This window comes from Chiloscyllium punctatum, chromosome 9 (genome assembly GCF_047496795.1).
Source record: "Chiloscyllium punctatum isolate Juve2018m chromosome 9, sChiPun1.3, whole genome shotgun sequence".
Taxonomy (NCBI): domain Eukaryota; kingdom Metazoa; phylum Chordata; class Chondrichthyes; order Orectolobiformes; family Hemiscylliidae; genus Chiloscyllium; species Chiloscyllium punctatum.
Genome location: NC_092747.1, coordinates 21,435,250 through 21,454,435, shown reverse-complemented (window position 1 = coordinate 21,454,435; position 19,186 = coordinate 21,435,250). Strand labels below are relative to the sequence as shown.

Genomic DNA, 19,186 nt, shown 5'->3' with positions numbered 1-19,186 from the left:
ATTCACAGCCTCCTATTACTTATTATACAGTGAATCACGTGCTAAAGTGTCATCAAATATATTTCATTCTGCCTGCCTATGGCAGTTATTGAAATAAAGTGTCCTTATTTTTCCTTCTTCAGATAGCACTTACCCAAAGCAACTCTTGCAGCTGAAGCATCATAATTAATCCAAAATGACACCCAGGAAAGAATTGTAATCAGTATGGATGGCATGTATGTTTGAAGAATGAAGTAGCCAATATTTCTCTTTAATCTGAAACTCAGTGACAGCCTTGGGTATGCACCTGAGAAAATAAATGAGGAAAATGTCATTTATTATGAGAAATATACCCAGTGACAGTCTACATCCACTGGGGTAGCTTCAAAAGATACACTATAGGAAAAGTGTATGGAGTATCCTCTGATCTGAACATACACAACAAATATTTATTCATTTGGAATTATAGGACTTGAGCATTGCTGAAAATGCACACTGTGTCAATTTTTTTAACATCTTGTACTCATCAGGACGATATGCAAGAAATACCAAAGTGAAAAGAAAACAAAATGCATACAGTTTGCAAGGAAAGAGTGCTGATTGGTTGGCAACTGAAGCCTAATTAGTATAGATGTTGCCATGGAGAATGTATGAGGGAATGAGGACTGACAGTTAACTGCCACTTTCTTTTAATACTTTAAACAAGAGAGGTTGGTTGTGATTGGGCAAGGGGTTGTCCTGAGAAATTAATCAGAGAATGTTTGTCACCTATTTTGTTGCTTGAACATGTTCTGTCTGCCAAGATACAGAGCCCTGTGTATTAAAAATGTAGCTTCCAACATATACAAGTCCACCATACTGTAAGCTTGACTAACAGTCCTAACTGGCAATAAGCTTTAATTCCTTATTACGATCATAATTCCTCATCTGAAACTTGCCAGAATGAATGAATTTTCATGATGAAAAATGACACACTTTTTCGACTGAGGTTGTAGGGTCAGGATGTTGAGGGGAAAGTGACCGATTAAACATTACAACAACTGTGACTAATGGATTTTTGCTGGAGCTGACTATTACGGAATCAAGTTGGATTCATGGTGTGGTGCTGATATACATCAACAGTGACGTGCATGAATGATTCTGAGGATGGGTCACTCGACCAAAAATGTTAACTCTGATTTCTTTTCACTGATGCTGCCAGACCTGCTGTGCTTTTCCAGCAATTTCTATTTTTATACCTGAATGGTAGAACAAGCTCAAGGGACTGGATGGCTTTCTATGTTCCTGTGTTATAGCCAGGAGCTTGGAGCAGAACTGGGGAAGTGGCCAAACATCCAATTAATCTGAGGAGTCATTTAAAGTTGGGAAAGGATATGGGCAGGATAAGAGTTTTGGAAAAGACCCCCAAATGTAGTGAACAGAAGTTGGTGAGAAAGGTGGATTGTTTGTCAGATCTGTGCCAGAATTGCTGATGGTGAAAACTTTGATTTAGAGTTAGTTAAAAGATAGAGGGGTACGATCATGGAGGCATCACATGAGAGAAAGAGTCCTTATAATTAATAAGCTTTATTAATGTGGAACAGGACAATGCTAACCATTGTAACTCATTAATGGAGGCATAATTAAAAAGTATTATTTAGCATTCATAAAAATTGCTTTGGCTGCTTGATTTACAACGAAGTGACTTTCTGTCATGAATGACTTCTGGGCTGACATGATGTTTTCCAATTCTGCACTTCGATTTTACCCATCAAAGTGAACTACTGTGCAACTAACTGATGCAAGAGCAAGCACAGAACTAGAAAGCTAAGGGCATACATTATTGACAAGAAAAATTCAGCATCAGGTTGCCCATTGGCTTGAAGAATTTGGGATGCATTTTTCTGCCTTTGGCTTTCACATTAATGCAGATGTGGTTGAACTCCCAATGTAAAGGGCAGTTATTTTCATATTCCCACACAGGTATTTTCATGACAATCAATAAACCAATGTCAAATAAATAGCTGCTGTTAACATAATTATAACATCAATGTATGTTGAGGTACAGAATTGATTTTCTTCTTCCCTGAAATTAATTGAAGTGGTGCTTATACTGTGCAAGAAGACTGAAACCAAGTGTTGCGGTGTGAGGTGCCTAATGTTGTGACCTATTGAGTGTGCAGATTCCTTTGGGTTTAATTCGCTTTGTTCAGTCGTTAGAGTGCTTGATATTAGCTTCCTGCCGATGATATTCTATACAGTCAGCCCATTTATTTTAAAAGGGTTCAAGACTGTATTAAAATACTCGAGGCAAAAGTTAATGTAAACCAGTGAGCTAAAAATAGATTACAGAAGGAATTAAACCCTGAGGAGTACTGCAGTGTTGGCTACATCTTTTCTGGGATTGCACAGTGATTGGTGAAAGGTTTTGGAAGACTTCTTTTTAATTAGCCTGTGCTACTTGTCCATTAGCCACTCGGACTGGAAAAAGAAAGAAAAAATAATGAAACTACTGAAAGAAAAGCAAAGCAAACCAACAAGTACAGCGAGATCAAACATTCTTGATTTCTGCTGTGATTTCCGTGGGTGGGAGAGGGTTGCTATGGATCCTGTGGTTGCTATGGTGAGAAGTTGCATCACTGTCATCAAGACAGTGAACAAACTGCTCCTGAAACACTAAATTGAGGGCTTTAATAGGACAACCCTATTGTCACCGGCAGTCCTGAGTTTAACTGGAGAGCTCGAAGGCAGCTTTCATTTCACCTGAACGGGTGGCAACCCCGACACATCTCAAGACAACAATGTGTGTCTTGTTTCTGGTCTCCATTTTCTCAAGATTTATAGACAGCCTCCAGAGCTAGTCCAGCTGCCAGGCAGGCTAACGTTGTTTATTTGCAAGCACACATCTGTGCGCAGTTGCTTGGCTGTTGCAGTGGAATGCTCTCTGCAACATAAATTAATAGATTCCACAGTACTGAAAGCTCAGGTTATAAGAGAATCACTTTCACTCGGATAGAGAAACAAAAACAGACAGACAGGTCACAGTGTGTTGCCGTACTAATGAAATGCATGGCAAAGAGGTCTCAGGCAGTTTTATGGTGAGTTTCCAACCACAGGCAAAGGCTGGCAATGGGGTACAGAGAGATTGTTCTCTGAAGGAGCAATTCACTTTGTGCCATACCCTCTCTTTTCCCTGAGACCATGCAAGTTTTTCTCTTCCAAGTTATGATTCAATTTCCACCTGAATTCTTCAGTTGAATCTGCTTCCATCGTACCGATAGGAAGTGCATTCCAGATCTTAATTACTCACTGTGTGAAAACATTTTTCCTAATATCACTATTGTTTCTTTTGCCAATTACCTTAAACTGATGCCCTGGTTCTTGATCCTGTCACCAAACGAAACAGTTTCTCCCTATCTGCTCTGAACAGATGCCTTATGATTTTGAACACCTCTATAAAATCTACTCTCAAAGTCCTTCTTCTCTAAGGCAAACAAACTCAACTCTGATCTACCGAAGTAACTGAAATTCTTCATCCTTGGAGACATTCTTGTGAATCTTTTCTGAACTCTCTCTACTGCCTTCACATCCTTCATTAAGAGGGGAGCCTAGAACTGAGAACAAAAGACATTCTTGCATGATTGCTTAGCTTTACTACTTCATCTCCCCATTAATGAATCCTAAGACACGGTGTGCTTTATTTACCACGTTCTTAGCTGTCCTGCCACTTTCAACATATGTACCTCAGCGAGAGTTGTCTCAGGTGCAACATTGCACAAAACAAAAATTCTAAAAACAACTCATGCCAAAATAAAAGCAGAAAATGTTGGAGAATCTCAGTAAGTCTGGCAGTATTTGAGGAGAAAGAAACAGAGATCTGAAGAAGAGTCATACTAGACTCAAAAGTATTAGCTGCTTGTCTCTCCAAGATGCTGACAAACATAGGTTTCTCCAGCATGTACTAACTTTATTTCAGTTTCCTAGCATCTGCATTATTTTGCTCTTAAGCAATCCATGCTATGTTGCTCTTTTGAAAGCTGAAGGCAGTACTTTCTATTCTCCTTGGAAGAACATACAGCTCACAAGGAAAATATGTGGAGCATGTATTGGTTGTTCAATCTGCCACTCTAACTCATGAAATGTTATAGTTCTGTTCGCTTGAGGACATTTTCGTCCTGTATGTTGTTAAGGCTAGACCTTGTTACCATATGTTCAGAGGCTGTGAGCATGCACTGGCTTCAAGGCAGCGCAATATTGTGCAGGTTGGCTCTTTTCAAGGTTGTAAGGTAGTGGGATGGTTTGCAGTGCTGCTGCCTGTTTCTTTTCAACATGGAACTTCAAAACTATCCCTCATGAAATTTTAGCTTTCCTTCCTGTTTTAGTTGCATGGGGTGTTGTTACTGGGATTGGGTTGAGAGCTGAATTGATTTATGATCATTTTTCAGCGGCTACCCGTTAATTGTGGGAAGGAATGTACATTCTTGGTGTAACTTCAGTGTCAAGTGAAAGGTATAACTTATTTTCGTTTATCATGCTTTCATTCTTGCCCCCCCCCACTTAAAGGTTGCTTTAGGAATGATGCTTGCTTCCATCTCCCTGCATCCTGCTTGGATACTGACTCTGCTAACTGGCTCACTGTCAAAGACCAGAATAAGAGTGGCTCCTTCTCATCTTGCTCCCCTTTCAAAGTGCATTCTCCCATCTCCAGAGATTACACAACTGTGAGTAGCAATCTGAGGAAGATATGTGTGAAAATGTCTTGATTTCCATTTACGATTACACTCTTGAACTCTCCCTGCAGATGAAATCGTTGGAAACATCAAGGGAACTCTGAAAAAATGCAGGAATTTCCATATTTTATTCAAGTTTTATTTTCTGTGCATGTGCATCTTGAAAATGAGGGATTGCAAGATGTCTAATACAATTATATTTTGAAATTATATACGTGAAAACAAATATTTCCTTGGCCAATTTTGGTGCTATATTGCTTTCAGCCTTGGATTATGCATTCTGATTTCATGATTGACAAATCTATCAATAATTTTGAGGACCAGCACTGTGGAAGAGCAAAGCAAGGGCACAAGCCAATAGAATGGCAAACAATGGGTAAGTAATAATGGGAGAGATAGTGGTAACGCCCTTGGACTAGAAATCCATGCTATGGATAATGCTCCGGGAACATGTGTTGGAATCCTGCCATGTCAGATGCTGAAAATCATATGCAATAGAAAGAAATCTGAAATTAAAAAGTTAGTTTAATGGTGACCACTTTTGATTGTCATAAACACCCAACTGATTCCCTAACATCCTTTAACGAAGAAAAGTTGTCATCATTTCCTGCTCTGGCTTACAAGTGATTCCAGACCCACAATAATGTGCTTGATTCCTATCTGTTCTCTAGGCAATTAGCTAAGGGTAATAAGTGATGGATGTCTACATCCCATGAGTAAATAAAAAAAAGAGATTATCTAATGATACCCCAAAAAGCTCTCTCAAGAAATGTGTGCTCAGTATCCATGGCAGTGTCATAGAGTCATTGAGTCCTACAGCATGGAGAAAGGCTTTTTGACCCAAACTGTCCCATGCCGACCAAATTGTCTGTCCACGCTATCCCCATTTCCCTACACTTGGCCCGTATCCTGCTAATCATTTCCTATCCAATATTTGTCCAAATGACTTTTAAACTTTGTTAATGTACCAGCCTCAACCACTTCTGCTGGCAGTTCATTCCAAGTGTGTACCACACTCTGTGTAAAAACGTTGCCCTTCAGGTTCCCATTTATTCTTTCCTCTCTTATCCTGGATGGATGTCATCCCATCCCATTTACTCATATTTATTGTGCTTATTTGGGTGGCATCGTTTTTTGTACTGGCAGGTCTTTCACAAAGCATGCGGAAGTGCAGAATTTATGAAAGGTATGGTTAGTAAGTTTGCGGATGACACCAGTAAGTTTGTGGATGACACCAAATTTGGTGGTACAGTAAACAGTGAAGAAGGTCATCTAAGATATCAAAGAGATCTTGATTGATTGGGTCAATGGATGTAGGAGTGGCAGATGGAATTTAATTTGGATAATGTGAAGTATTGTATTTTGGTAAAACAAACAAGGGCAGGGCTAATACAATTGAAAGTAGGGTCTTGGGTAGTGTTATAGGACAGAGAAATCTAGGGGTTCAGATACATAATTTTTTAAAGTTTGTATCACATGTAGACTGGGTGGTTAAGAGGACATTTAGTAAGCTTGCCTTCATTACTCAGACCTTTGTGTTGGGGTTATGATGTCATGTTGTGCAGGATGTTGGTGAGGTCGCTTCTGGAGTACTGTGTCCAATTCCGGATGGCCTGTTGTAGGAAGGATATTATTAAACTGGAGACGGTTTAGAAAAGATTTACCAGGATACTGCCGGAAATGGAAGGTTTGAGTTGTGGGGAGAGGCTGGTAGGTTGGGATATTTTCCATTGGACCACAAGGGCTTGAGGGGTGACCTTATAGAAATTTACAAAATCTGAGGAGCAAAGGCAAGGTGAATGACAGTCTTTTCCCTACAGTGGGAGGGATTTCAAGGCAAGGGAGCATATTTTTAAGGCGAGAGGAGAGAGATTTAAAAGGGCACAGAGAGTGGTGGATGCAGCTTCAGTTACTATGTTTAAACGCATTTGGAAAATATACATGATAAAGAAAGGTTTGGAGGGATATGGGCCAAGCACAAGCAGGTGGGGTTAGTTTAGTTTGGCAAAATGGTCATCATGGACTGCTTGAACTGAAGGGTCTGTTTCCATGCTGTATGTGTCAATGACTCTACCTTCCACAATCACAATGTTAATTCACAATCACAGTCATAAAAAGAAAAGTTTGAGTTATAAAAGTTTGCTGACTGTAAAAGGATGGAAAACCTGAAGAACCAATTGGATTCATAATTTCAAGCGATCGTAAAGGAATGACTTATAGTCAGTCAAAGGCCCAAGAACTTCAACATTTTCCACTCTAGCTAATGCCATTCATGAACAGAGAACTGCTGCTCTATTCCAACCTTCCTTTCTTCAAAAACCCTTGGACTGTGGGTTCCATTGGCACAGTCAACATTTGCTGCCCATACCCTAACTACCCTTGAGAAGGCGTGGAGAGCTTTTTGAGCTGAAGCAGTCTACATTGTGTGCTTTGTGACGTTAGGGAGGGATTTCCAGAATATTTGTTCAGTGGACAGAATGTACCTGTGCAAATATCCAGATTATCATGTAGATGCCAGTGTTGTGCCTGTACTAAAATGGCTTGGTGAGGGATGTAAGTAGTACCAGTGCACATGTCCTCAGTATTAGAGCTGGCATTTTATCTAGGACCTTGGCCTTTGCAGTATCTAATATGTTTAACAATAAAATCTTCACAGTGTGGGTTGAATCAAGCTGGTTGAAAGTTGATATCTATAATCTAGGCACCCTCAGGAAGTGGTTGAGATGATCACTTCTGGCTGAAGATGGTTGTGAAAGCTTCAGCCTTTGCATTGACATGCATCTTGAATCTTCCCGAACAAAGATGATCAAATCCTGCTCTCGGAAAGATGTCGCGAAACTTCAAAGAATTCTACAAAGGTTTACAAGGACATTTCCAGGGTTGGAGAATTGGAGCTATAGGGAGAGGCTGAATAGGTGGGAACTGTTTTCCCTGGAGTGCCAGAGACTGAGAGGTGTATAAAATCATGAGGGGCCTGGATAGGGTGAATAGCCAAGGTCATTTTCCCAGGGTAAAGGAGGCCAAAACTAAAGGGCTTATGCCCGAAATGTCGATTCCTCTGCTCATTGGATGCTGCCTGACTGGCTGTGTTTCTCCAGCACCACACTCTCAACTCCAAAACTAAAGGGTATAGACTGAAGGTGAGATGGGAAAGATTTAAAAGGGACATAATGGGAAACTTTGTCATGCAGAAGGTGGTGCATGCATGGAACGAGCTACCAGAGGAAGTAGTGGAGCCGGATACAATTACATTTAAAAGGCTTCTGGATGGGTATATAAATAGGAAAGATTTAGAAGGATATGGGCCAAATCCTGGCAAATGTGACCAGATTAGGTTAGGATATCTGATCAGCGTTGGACAAGGTGGACCAAAGGGTCTGTTCCCCATGCTGTACATCACTATGATTCAATGACTCTGAAACATACACACCTGCCTCTGAGCTGTGGAAGGTGAAATTCCACCTTCTGACTTATGAGAAATATTACTTCTTGGCAGACAAGACACCTTGAGTAATATCTGGTCAGCTGATTAAAATAAAGGGAACTGGCTTCAGTCTGATCAGAAGTTGAGAACCATTGTCAGAATTTACCTCACAAAATTTACTGCTTTCATGCTTTTACAGAAAATATGTATCTGAAACTTGAAACCTGGAGAATTGTCCCCATTTTTTCTTTTCACTGGTAATTTTCCCACTTACAGTATGTAATGAGAGAATGGAATCTTTGTGAATACATTTGCCTTGCTGCTGAGTATTACATGTTCTAGAATTTATACTAAATCACCTCATCTGCTTCAGCACATGCCTGTAAGCTCATGTTTTGAAAGAATGAATCGCAAATATTGACATGGTCTTAAAATGGTCTTTTCAAATGAAATACAGGAATTGTAGGATGGACAGCAGCCAATCAAAAGATCATAACATACAAAGAAAAATGAGCGACAAAAGCCAATCTCAATGATTCAAATTATACATCAGGTTTTTGATGGTATAGCCTGAATCAAGCATGTCACAGTGATCAATACTCTAACTACACTGCCAGCACCCCTTCAAACATATCAACAGGCCCAGAAATGCCAACTTGGCACTTGTCAAGAGAAATTGCCTTTACAGTGTCAACATCAACAGACAACCTCAAGCAGAGTTGCACAATCTGCTCTTAAGATAACTGTAGCCATCATGCAGCATAGAGCCAGCAAATGCAACTGCGATACGTGTGACTGATAGCATGACTTTCTTTTACAGGTAGGCTGCAGTATTGCAGTGGGAGGATGTTCTTGCAGCCACTGATGAAGCATCATCTCGAGTATTCCACTGAGCTCCCCCCAACCAGGCTAGCTCCTCAACAATTATCCCTTAGCCCTGTGAGCTCATCCAAAACACTGCTTTCTGTATTTTTGCTCACACAAAGTCCTTCAGTCCTGTATCTACTGACCTAAAATTACCTTCCAGTCTGGTAATGCCTCAATTTTAAAGTTTTCATTCTTGTTTACAAATTATTGAGTGGCGTCTGTATCATTGCAACCATCTCTAAACCACACACCTTTCTTTTCTGAACTCTGACACATCTTCAACTTTCTTTGGTACACCATTAATGGCATAAATTTAACTGTCAAGGCCCTAACTCTAGAATTCCTTCCCTGAATCTCTCCACTCTCCCTATTCCTTGAAACCCTGTTTGAGAAGATACGAGTACAAGAAATATGAGCACAAGTAGGCCCCATGAGCCTGCTTCTCCATTGAATGCAATGGTTGATCTTTAAGTTCCACCCTGCCCACAACCCTTATCCCTTGATTCCCTGAGAGACCACAAGTTTGTCAAACTCATGTCTATTTAATGACAGCACACTAAAATCCTTCAAAGTTTAAGAATTTTAAAGATTCAAACTCTTTGAATGAAGAAAATTCTTTCCTCAGTCCTGAACCTGAAACTGTGCTTCAGTGCTGTAGATTTTCCAGCCAGGGGAAACAGCCTCTTAGTGTCCCACCCTGTTGAGCACTTTCCGAATCTTGAATGTTTCAATAAAATTACCTCTCAGTTCCTTAAACTCCAGTGATTAGAGATCCAATTTCCTCAGCCACTTGTCAAGGGTCAACTCTTTCAATCCAAAGAGCAATGCAATTAACACCCTCCATTCTGCCTCCAAAATAAATATAATCTCCCTGTTTTTGGAAGCATTTGGTCACCTCTCCTAAAGTCTCCTCACATGGTTTGGTATCAAAGCTTATTTAAAATGCTTTTTGGGATGTTTCTTTTATTCACTTGTGGGATAAGGACATCATTGACCAGGCCAGCATTTATTACCTGTTCCTAGTTGCCCTTGACAATGACGGTGGTGAACTGCCTTCTCAAACCACTGCTGCAGATAGACCCACAATGCTGTGAGGGAGGGAATTCCAAGATTTTGACTCATCAACGGTGAAGGAATGGCAACATATTTCCAAGTCAGGATGCGAGTGGGTTGGAGCAGAATTTGCAGGTGGGTGACATTCTATTTATCTGCTGCTCTTGCCCTTCTAGATGGAAGTGATTATAGTTATAGAGATGTACAGCATGGAAACAGACCCTTTGGTCCAACACATCCATGCCGACCAGATATCCCAACACAATCTAGTCCCACCTGCTAGCGCCCAGCCTATATTCCTCCAAACCCTTCCTATTCATATACCCATCCAAATGCCTCTTAAATGTTGCAATTGTACCAGCCTCCACCACATCCTCTGGCAGCTCATTCCATACACGTACCACCCTCTGCGTGAAAAAGTTGCCCCATAGGTCTCTTTTATATCTTTCCCCATCTTACCCTAAACCTATGCCCCCTAGTTCTGGACTCACCAACCCCAGGGAAAAGACTTTGTCTGTTTACCCTATCCATGCCCCTCATAATTTTGTAAACCTCTATAAGGTCATCCCTCAGCCTCTGCTGCTCCAGGGAAAACAGCCCCAGCCTTGTTCAGCCTCTCCCTGTAGCTCAGATCCTCCAACCCTGGCAACATCCTTGTAAATCTTTTCTGAACCCTTTCAAGTTACACAACATTTTTCTGATAGGAAGGAGGCCAGAATTGCACTCAATATTCCAACAGTGGCCTAACCAATGTCCTGTACAGCCGCAACATGACCTCCCAACTCCTGTACTCAATACTCTGACCAATAAAGGAAAGCATACCAAATGCCTTCTTCACTGTCCTATCTACCTGCGACTCCACTTTCAAGGAGCTATCAACCTGCACTCCAGGGTCTCTTTGTTCAGCAACACTCCCTCGGACCTTACCATTAAGTGTATAAGTCCTGCTAAGATTTGCTTTCCCAAAATGCAGCACCTCGCATTTATCTGAACGAAGTGTTGTCTGAGAATTTTTGATGAATTTCTCCAACATATCTTGGAGATGGAACACACTGCTGCTTCTGAGCATTAGTGCTGGAGGGAGTGGATTCTTGCAGATGTTACTTCAATCAAAGGGCTGCTTTGTCATGGATCGTGTCAAGCTTCTCAAGTGTTCTTGGAGTTGCACGCATCGAGGCAATTGGGGGGGGGGGGTGGTATTCCATGACACTCTGGACTGTGCCTTGTAGATGGTGGGCAGGCTTTGGGGAATGAGGAGGTGAGTTACCCACCGCAGTATTCTTAGCCTCTGATCTGCTCTTGGAGCCACAATATTTATGTGGTGAAACCAGTTGAGTTTTTGGTCAATGGTAACCACCAGGAGGTGGTCAGTGGGGGATTCAGTGATGGTAACATCATTGAATGTCAAGGGGTGGTGATTAGATTAACTCTTATTGGAGATGGTCATTGCATCATGGGGATGTATTTCCATTCCCCTAACAACATATTGCAGGACCCTAGCAATTCTCTAATTGGCAGTTGAGGTACTTCGTCACCATGGTTATATTCCACCCAGGATGTTGATTGGTCTACTTCACACAATTGGTTCCCTTCACCTTGTTTTTGCTCATTGTTCTTAATGGCCTGCCCCATAAATTTATGTAAACTCTCTTGTGCTGTTCCAGTGACTTTTGGAGTTTTTGTCAATCTATTGTTAAGCAGCCCTTTAATTTTCCCAATTTCTTAAATGACATTAATACATCCCCATTGTTGATATCCACATCTGGATAATTCTGCCAAATACCTGACTTCCATAGTAATATGTTTCTGTTGATGCATACGTCACATCACAAGTGTTTGAATGCAGATCACGCAAATATTATAGAATCCCTACAGTGTAGAAGTGGGCCATTCAGCCCATTGATTCTACATCATCCCTCTGAGGAGCATCTCACCCAGACCCAATTGCCAATCCTTTCCCAGCAACCCTGCTTTTCCCATGGTTAATTCACCCGGCCTACACATTCCTGCACACAATGGACAATTTAGTATGGTCAATCCAGCTAACCTGCACATGATTTGTACTGGAGCACCTGGAGCAAATCCACATGGGGAGAATGTGCAAACTCCATATAGACAGTGAGGATGGAATTGAACCCAAGTGCCTGGTACTATGAGGCAGCAGTGCTAACCACAGCATCACACCTAAAATCTTAACTCTTAGCTGGTAAATCATTGTATTCATAAGTTGTGTTGCAATAAAAACATAAGAAGGAGCTGCAGAAAGGACAAAGAAAGATTTTAGAGATATTGGAGTTGATCATGAAATGTGTTTGAACAATTGAAATTTTCAAAGGAATGCTGAGGGCTGGACCAGCCTCACTGCTGCTGTTACTCAATCACTAATTGAATACAAGTCTAAATTTAACAAAACTGAAATAAGTTCAGCAGGGAAAACTTTCAGTGGACCAGAAGTCAATGTGCTGTTCCTTCTAGCAGGCCCAGGTTTGGAGCTAAGCTAACTATAACTACACTTTTCCAACTCTTCGCTCTGGAGAAAGTGAGAACTGCAGATGCTGGAGACCAGAGTCAAAAAGTGTGGTGCTGGAAAAGCGCAGCAGGCCAGGCAGCATCCGAGGAGCAGCAGAATTCAGGAAGAAGGGCTTATACCCGAAACATCGATTCTCCTGCTCCTCAGATGCTGCCTGGCCAGCTGCGTTTTTCCAGCACCACACTTTTCAACTCTTCGCTCTGCCTGACTGCCTCTATCATTAGCAGCATTGTGGGAAGGGTAGCTTTGTGATAGACTAACTGCATGTCTATAGCAAGTCATTTATGAAGAAACTTCTTAAGTGTCAAGGATCACTTGATGAAATTGCAGATCATCCTTTTTCCAGGTTCCCAAATCCAGATACAATATGAAGGATCCAACTCACTCAGACAATGTAAAATAGGTAAAGGTCCAATGATATATAGTCAAACCGTCCGAGAGTCATACAGCACGAAAACAAACACTTTGGTCTAACCAGTCCATGCTGAACATTATCCTAAACTAAAATAGAACTAAACTGAACATGCACTGCCAAAACGTGTGGCGCTGGAAAAGCACAGCTGGTGAGGCAGCATCTGAGGAGCAGGAGAATCGACGTTTCAAGCATAAGCCCTTCATCAGGAATGTGTGTGTGTGTGTGTGTGTGTGTGTGTGTAGGGGGATCAAGGGGACTGATATATAAATGGGAGGGGGGTGAGGTTGGGGGGAGGTTGTTGGAATGCGATAGGTAGATAAAGGTGGGGGGTGATAGTGATAGGTCAGAGTGTAGGGTGCAGCGGATAGGTGGGAAGGAAGATGGACAGGTAGGACAGTTCAAGAGTGCGGTGCTGAGTCGGATCTGGGATAAGGTGGGGGGAGTGGACATGGGGAAACTGGTGAAATTGGCATTGATTCCATGTGGTTGGAGGGTCACAAGGCAAAAGATGAGATGTTCTTCCTCCAGTTGTCAGGTGGCTAAGATTTGGTGGTGGAGGAGGCCCAGGACTTGCATGTCGTTGGCAGAGTGGGAAAGGGTGTTGGGCACTACACCTGTTTCAACTCAACAAAATAGGTGACAACCATTTGCTGGCTCATTTCTCAGGGCAATGTCTTGACCAATCACAATCAACCTGCCTGGTTTAAAATTTTAACAAAACCTACCAGTTAATTACCAGTCATGGTTAGCTGGTACATTCTCCATTGAAACATATCCATCAACCAGAGTCTACTTGCAAACAGTCTGCTTAAATTGGTATTCATCTTGTCCACATCCCGCACCTCCGCCCTCAGACCCCACCCCTCCAACCGTAACAAGGACAGAACGCCCCTGGTGCTCACCTTCCACCCTACAAACCTTCGCATCAACCAAATCATCCACCGACATTTCCGCCACCTCCAAAAAGACCCCACCACCAGGGATATATTTCCCTCCCCACCCCTTTCCGCCTTCCGCAAAGACCGTTCCCTCCGTGACTACCTGGTCAGGTCCACACCCCACAACGACCCACCCTCCCATTCTGGCACTTTCCCCTGCCACCGCAGGAACTGTAAAACCTGTGCCCACACCTCCTCCCTCACCTCTATCCAAGGCCCTAAAGGACCCTTCCACATCCATCAAAGTTTCACCTGCACATCCACCAATATCATTTATTGTATCCGTTGCTCCCGATGTGGTCTCCTCTACATTGGGGAGACTGGGCACCTCCTAGCAGAGCGCTTTAGGGAACATCTCCGAGACACCCGCACCAATCAACCAAACCGCCCCGTGGCCCAACATTTCAACTCCCCCTCCCACTCTGCCGAGGACATGGAGGTCCTGGGCCTCCTTCACCGCCGCTCCCTCACCACCAGACGCCTGGAGGAAGAACGCCTCATCTTCCGCCTCGGAACACTTCAACCCCAGGGCATCAATGTGGACTTCAACAGCTTCCTCATCTCCCCTTCCCCCACCTCATCCTAGTTTCAAGCTTCCAGCTCAGTTACTGTCTCCTTGACTTGTCCGACCTGCCTATCTTCTTTTCCACCTATCCACTCCACCCTCTCCTCCTTGACCTATCACCTTCATTTCCTCCCCCACTCACCCATTGTACTCTATGCTACTCTCTCCCCACCCCCACCCTCCTTTATTCCTGATGAAGGGCTTTTGCCCGAAACGTTGATTTCGCTGCTCGTTGGATGCTGCCTGAACTGCTGTGCTCTTCCAGCACCACTAATCCAGTATTCTTACAGATTGTCCCAGTGAGTGTAAGATGAAGAAGCTTTTCTCAGCAATACTAAAGTTTTGTACTATCAACCAGCTATTTGATTCTGTTTAATAATAAGTGAGCTGGGTTACCAGGTTTTAAGGATCTCCAAGAGAGACATTAACAAAGGAGTTTCGAGTAAATGCAAAGACATTTTCTGAAAGGAAAGCAATTACAGCTGTGCCAGGTGAATGAGAGAAGATTTAGCACATAGTTAAGTTCAAGTTGGTGTGTCTAAGGTTGGGGGGCAAAAACTTTCTGATGTTCGAGATCACGTAGATTCTATTGTTTTTGTCCAATGCGGTGTAATTCACGATTTTTCTTGAGTGTAATAAATCTTAATGCTCTTTTGGTAAAAGTATATTGGCAACATTTTGTAAAGATGTTCAGTGATTGCCTCCACAAAATATAAAAAGAGAAAAACACACAACTGATGGTCTGTCAAGCCAAGTTCCATTCATGGATCTGCCTTGTCCAGTCTTACTATCAGCTGGAATCATGAAGGAAGGTTGAATAGGCTACGGCTCTTATCCCTAGATAAAAGATAACTGAGGAGGGACTTAATAATGAGTTTTTAAACTAAAAACAAAGATTGTGACTGGGTAGACATAGAGAATGTGTTTTGTCTGATGGGAAGACCCAAACCCTGGGATTTAAATGTAAGATTATCACAAATAGAGAATTCAGGTGGAACTTCTTGGCTTAGAAAGTGACATGAATGCGCAACTCGCTTTAGATGGAGTCATCGAGACAAATAGATTACATGTTTTTAAGGGGGAAACTGGATAAACGTAAGACAGAGAAGGAATAAAAGTGTCCTATGTAATACCAAAGTGCATCTCTACAATATAGTCAGTTCTGCTGTAACGCAATGGCTCCGTTCTTGCGCAATCCCGTGCTATCAGAAAATTGTGTAATAGCAACACCATTTAAACTAATGGGGCTAGAATTGTGGTATAATCAATACACACTTTAAAACTTCGTACTTTAGAAACAGTGTCCCCAATTCGTCGATCGTGTTACAGCAAATTTGTGTTAGCGAAACACGTGTTATAGCAGAATGACCTGTACAGCATTGTAAAATGACTGAAAGATGCATGAAAAGAAGACTTGAAGACATAGCCAACAGTTACTGTCCCTTGCGGTGTCAACCCAGTGGTGAATGTTGGCTTGTAGTAAGTAACACCCTTCTGTACCTGGCTGTATTTTAATCTGGAATCAGTGCAACCTGTTCCACTAGACCATTATTAGATAAAGGGGTCACTCTGTCTTTGGTGCAATTTGGTATAATTTGCAGGTCAACTTAACAGCACGTGTCCCAGCTCAATCATAAATGCAGATTTTGAGTGGGGGATCCACTTTATACAGGAGGGTACAGGTACAATCATCCAAAGCTGGAAGAAACTACATAATACTACTAAGAACCAAAAGCAATTAACCACAAACAAGAGTGAACTTTCTTTTTTAAACTAAATCCAAGACTCATTCAGAGAATTGGACAGGGTGCCAGTTGGTACAAACCTGGCAGAAAGGAGTTCTACTTGTTTTCTAAGCAGCTGTCTGGCCAAGTAGGCATTTAAATTTGACCAATTTATTTATCAATGTCCTTCCAGAATCGAACTGCTGTCAATGTTTCGGACAGGCACCAAATGGACCCACCTGAAACTGACAGGATCTTTCTTTCCATGTGTAGAATGGGGTTCCTAAAATGACATGCTATTTTATTTCCCACCTGAGTGGGGAAACCACTGTGACATTTCCTTCAGATTAAGTCAAGAATAAAAAACCCTTTTAATGTACTTATTAAAAATATCAGAGGCCAGTGTCATTTTAATGAGTGGCAGAATTAAAGCAAGCTGATCAGACATTGCCACCACAGAGCATGAGTCTTACTGAAACCTGATACTAGTTAAAATCACATGATTGAGATCACAATTAGATCACATGGCTATTAAATAGTCACATTCATTCATTGAGCTATTGACCACTGGGAAGCCCAGGACCAGGAGTTCATAATTTTAGCACTGAGAGGAGGAGAGATTTTCTCATCCAGAGAGTGTGAGCCTGTGGAATTCACTGCCACAGAAAGTTGGTGAGGCCAAAAAGTTCTGTGTTTTCAGGAATGAGGTAGATTTTGCTCTTATGGCTAAAGGGATCAAGGGATATGGAGAGAGGGCATTGAGCTCAATGATCAGCCATTCTCAAAGCTGACGGTCACAGAAAGCGAATTGGGAGTGAACCAGCTGGGAGTGTTGTCTTCAAGGCCAAGCAGACCAGAACAACAGAAGAGTAGGCCCGAGGCATAGAGTATAGTAGAGAGAGTAGCTTTTATTTGCCATTTCTACCATATACAACTGATACAGTAAAAACAAGACAGCGTTCCTCCAGGATCTAGGTGCTACATGGGCAGCACAAACCACACACTCCTACATGGCCTAAAGTGCATGAGAAGTGCAAACCACACAAGTTACAGTGTAATAGAAGAATGATGAATAATATATATTTTTCTAGTAGCAATTCAAAGTCGTGCAATGAATTTCAGATGGGAAAGAGTCTGATCGTAATGTGTTAAGGAGCCTATGGCTTGGGGAAAGAAACTGTTGCACAGTCTGGCCGTGAGAGACTGCATGCTCTGGTATCTTCTGCCAGATGGTAGGAGGGAGAAGAGTAGGAGCTGCAGAGGCAGCAGTGGCAACAGAGCCTGGCAGTGGCTGGGGCCCAGTGTGAGCCCAGATGGTGGCAGCAGTAAGCGGCAGTGAAGGCTGGCAGCAGCAGTGGCAGTCAGCCACGATGCAGCAGTCAGGTCCATTGCAAGTGGGAGCAAAGCCTAACGTGCCTGGATGGGTCTTAGTCCAGCCCGGGGGGTGGGTGGGTGCCAGCGAGCCCTCTTAGGGAAGCCCTGCTTAAAGCATCTGCAGGACCCTACCTCAATTCCTTTATCTTTCCATTTTTATGCAAAGAAAACTGAAATGCTGAAGTTTTGAACTTATTTCTTTATTTATTTATTTCTGTACGATTTTGTAGTCAGGTACGTTGTACCAAAGATGGCACTGTGTGTGGCAACAATGTAGACTTTTGTACCTTGTACATGAGTGACAATAAAATTTAAACTAAACTCAAAGGCAGAGCAGGACTTGAAGTGTTGACTGGCCTGCTCCAGTTTCCATGAAGTTCAGAACTCTATATTGGCCAGAAACGTAAAACACGGCTCTTACAGTGACAATATTGTAAAACTATTTGTTTTTGGAATTGGGAAAGCATCATAAATTAGATTCATACATTGATTGAAAATAAATGTCCTGAATGACTGCTCTCTAAAATTACCACTGACACGTGCAAATGTGCTTTGTCACTATCGTGAGTCATTTGAAGGAAGGCCCAACATCACTTTTGCAAGGCCATCACAAGATGGGCAATGAATGGCTGGCATAGACAGTGACACCTACATGATAAAAAGGAATATTATTCCTCAATTCCTCAGATGGCCGAATTGTCCTATGAAAAGAGACTGTGGAGAATGGCCCTATATTTGCTCATGTTTACGAGAAGGAGAGGCAATAGTATTAAAAAATTGCAAAATTCCTATGGGTTTTACCACTTAGATGCAGGAAAAATTATGTTTCCTGTGGGTGGGGGAGGGGAGCAACAACTCGAGGAAGCCATTGCAGAATAAGAGGTAGGAAGTTCAAGACTGAAGTGGGAAGGATGGTGAATTTTTGGCTAACTTCTTTCATAGGGAGTAATGGAGGATCAGCCATTGTGTACCTTCAATGCAGACTTTGGTAGATATCTAAGTATTCAAGAAGTTATGGGATATAGGGAAAATGAGTGAATATGGTGATAAGGTAAAGGATCAGCTATGATCTCTTTGAATGACAAAGCAGGCTTCAGGGGCCAAATGGCCTTTGCCTGATTCTAATTTCTATGTTTTTGAATATGCAGATTAATTCAGAACAATAAATAAGGAACTGAACTATCTCTAAACTTTGATGAAGTGGTAATCTATATTGAGCATATTAATTTTCTTGTCATATAGCTCGTGTGTCAAGGAACATCCAGATAGGATAGAGAGGGGAAAACTGGTCAGAGAAACCCACACCAATTACATGCCTTATCTTGACCTAATGTTAAAGATGATAATTGTTACCTTCTTATTCCTCATATTAATTTTCCAGGAAAAACACAAGAATTCTGAAAGTCAGTATATATTACTGTAATAAAGCCAGGCTTACCTGTAGCAAACACAACATTGCGGGACACCAGCCTGTACTCCACAATTGAAAACTGCGGCAGTTCAATCTTATGTACTCCAGTCACAGCGTCATCCCCACCTCTCCAGTAAAACTGAATGTCATCTGTTGTGTAACCATCTGGAAGCCAAGGCAAAGCCAGCATTAGTCAC

General features: G+C 42.1%; 1 protein-coding gene across 3 annotated transcripts in view; it reads right to left on the bottom strand.

The window, feature by feature from the left end:
- gabrb3 (gamma-aminobutyric acid type A receptor subunit beta3) overlaps window positions 1-19,186 on the bottom strand; it is a 686,618-nt gene that overhangs the window by 56,407 nt on the left and 611,025 nt on the right. For all 3 annotated transcript variants that reach the window (XM_072576993.1, XM_072576991.1, XM_072576992.1), the window contains 2 exons: window positions 19,017-19,154; window positions 134-286 (listed from right to left, as the gene is read on the bottom strand). In XM_072576993.1, coding sequence (XP_072433094.1) covers window positions 134-286; window positions 19,017-19,154 — 291 coding nt within the window. The remainder of the gene's footprint in view (window positions 1-133; window positions 287-19,016; window positions 19,155-19,186) is intronic.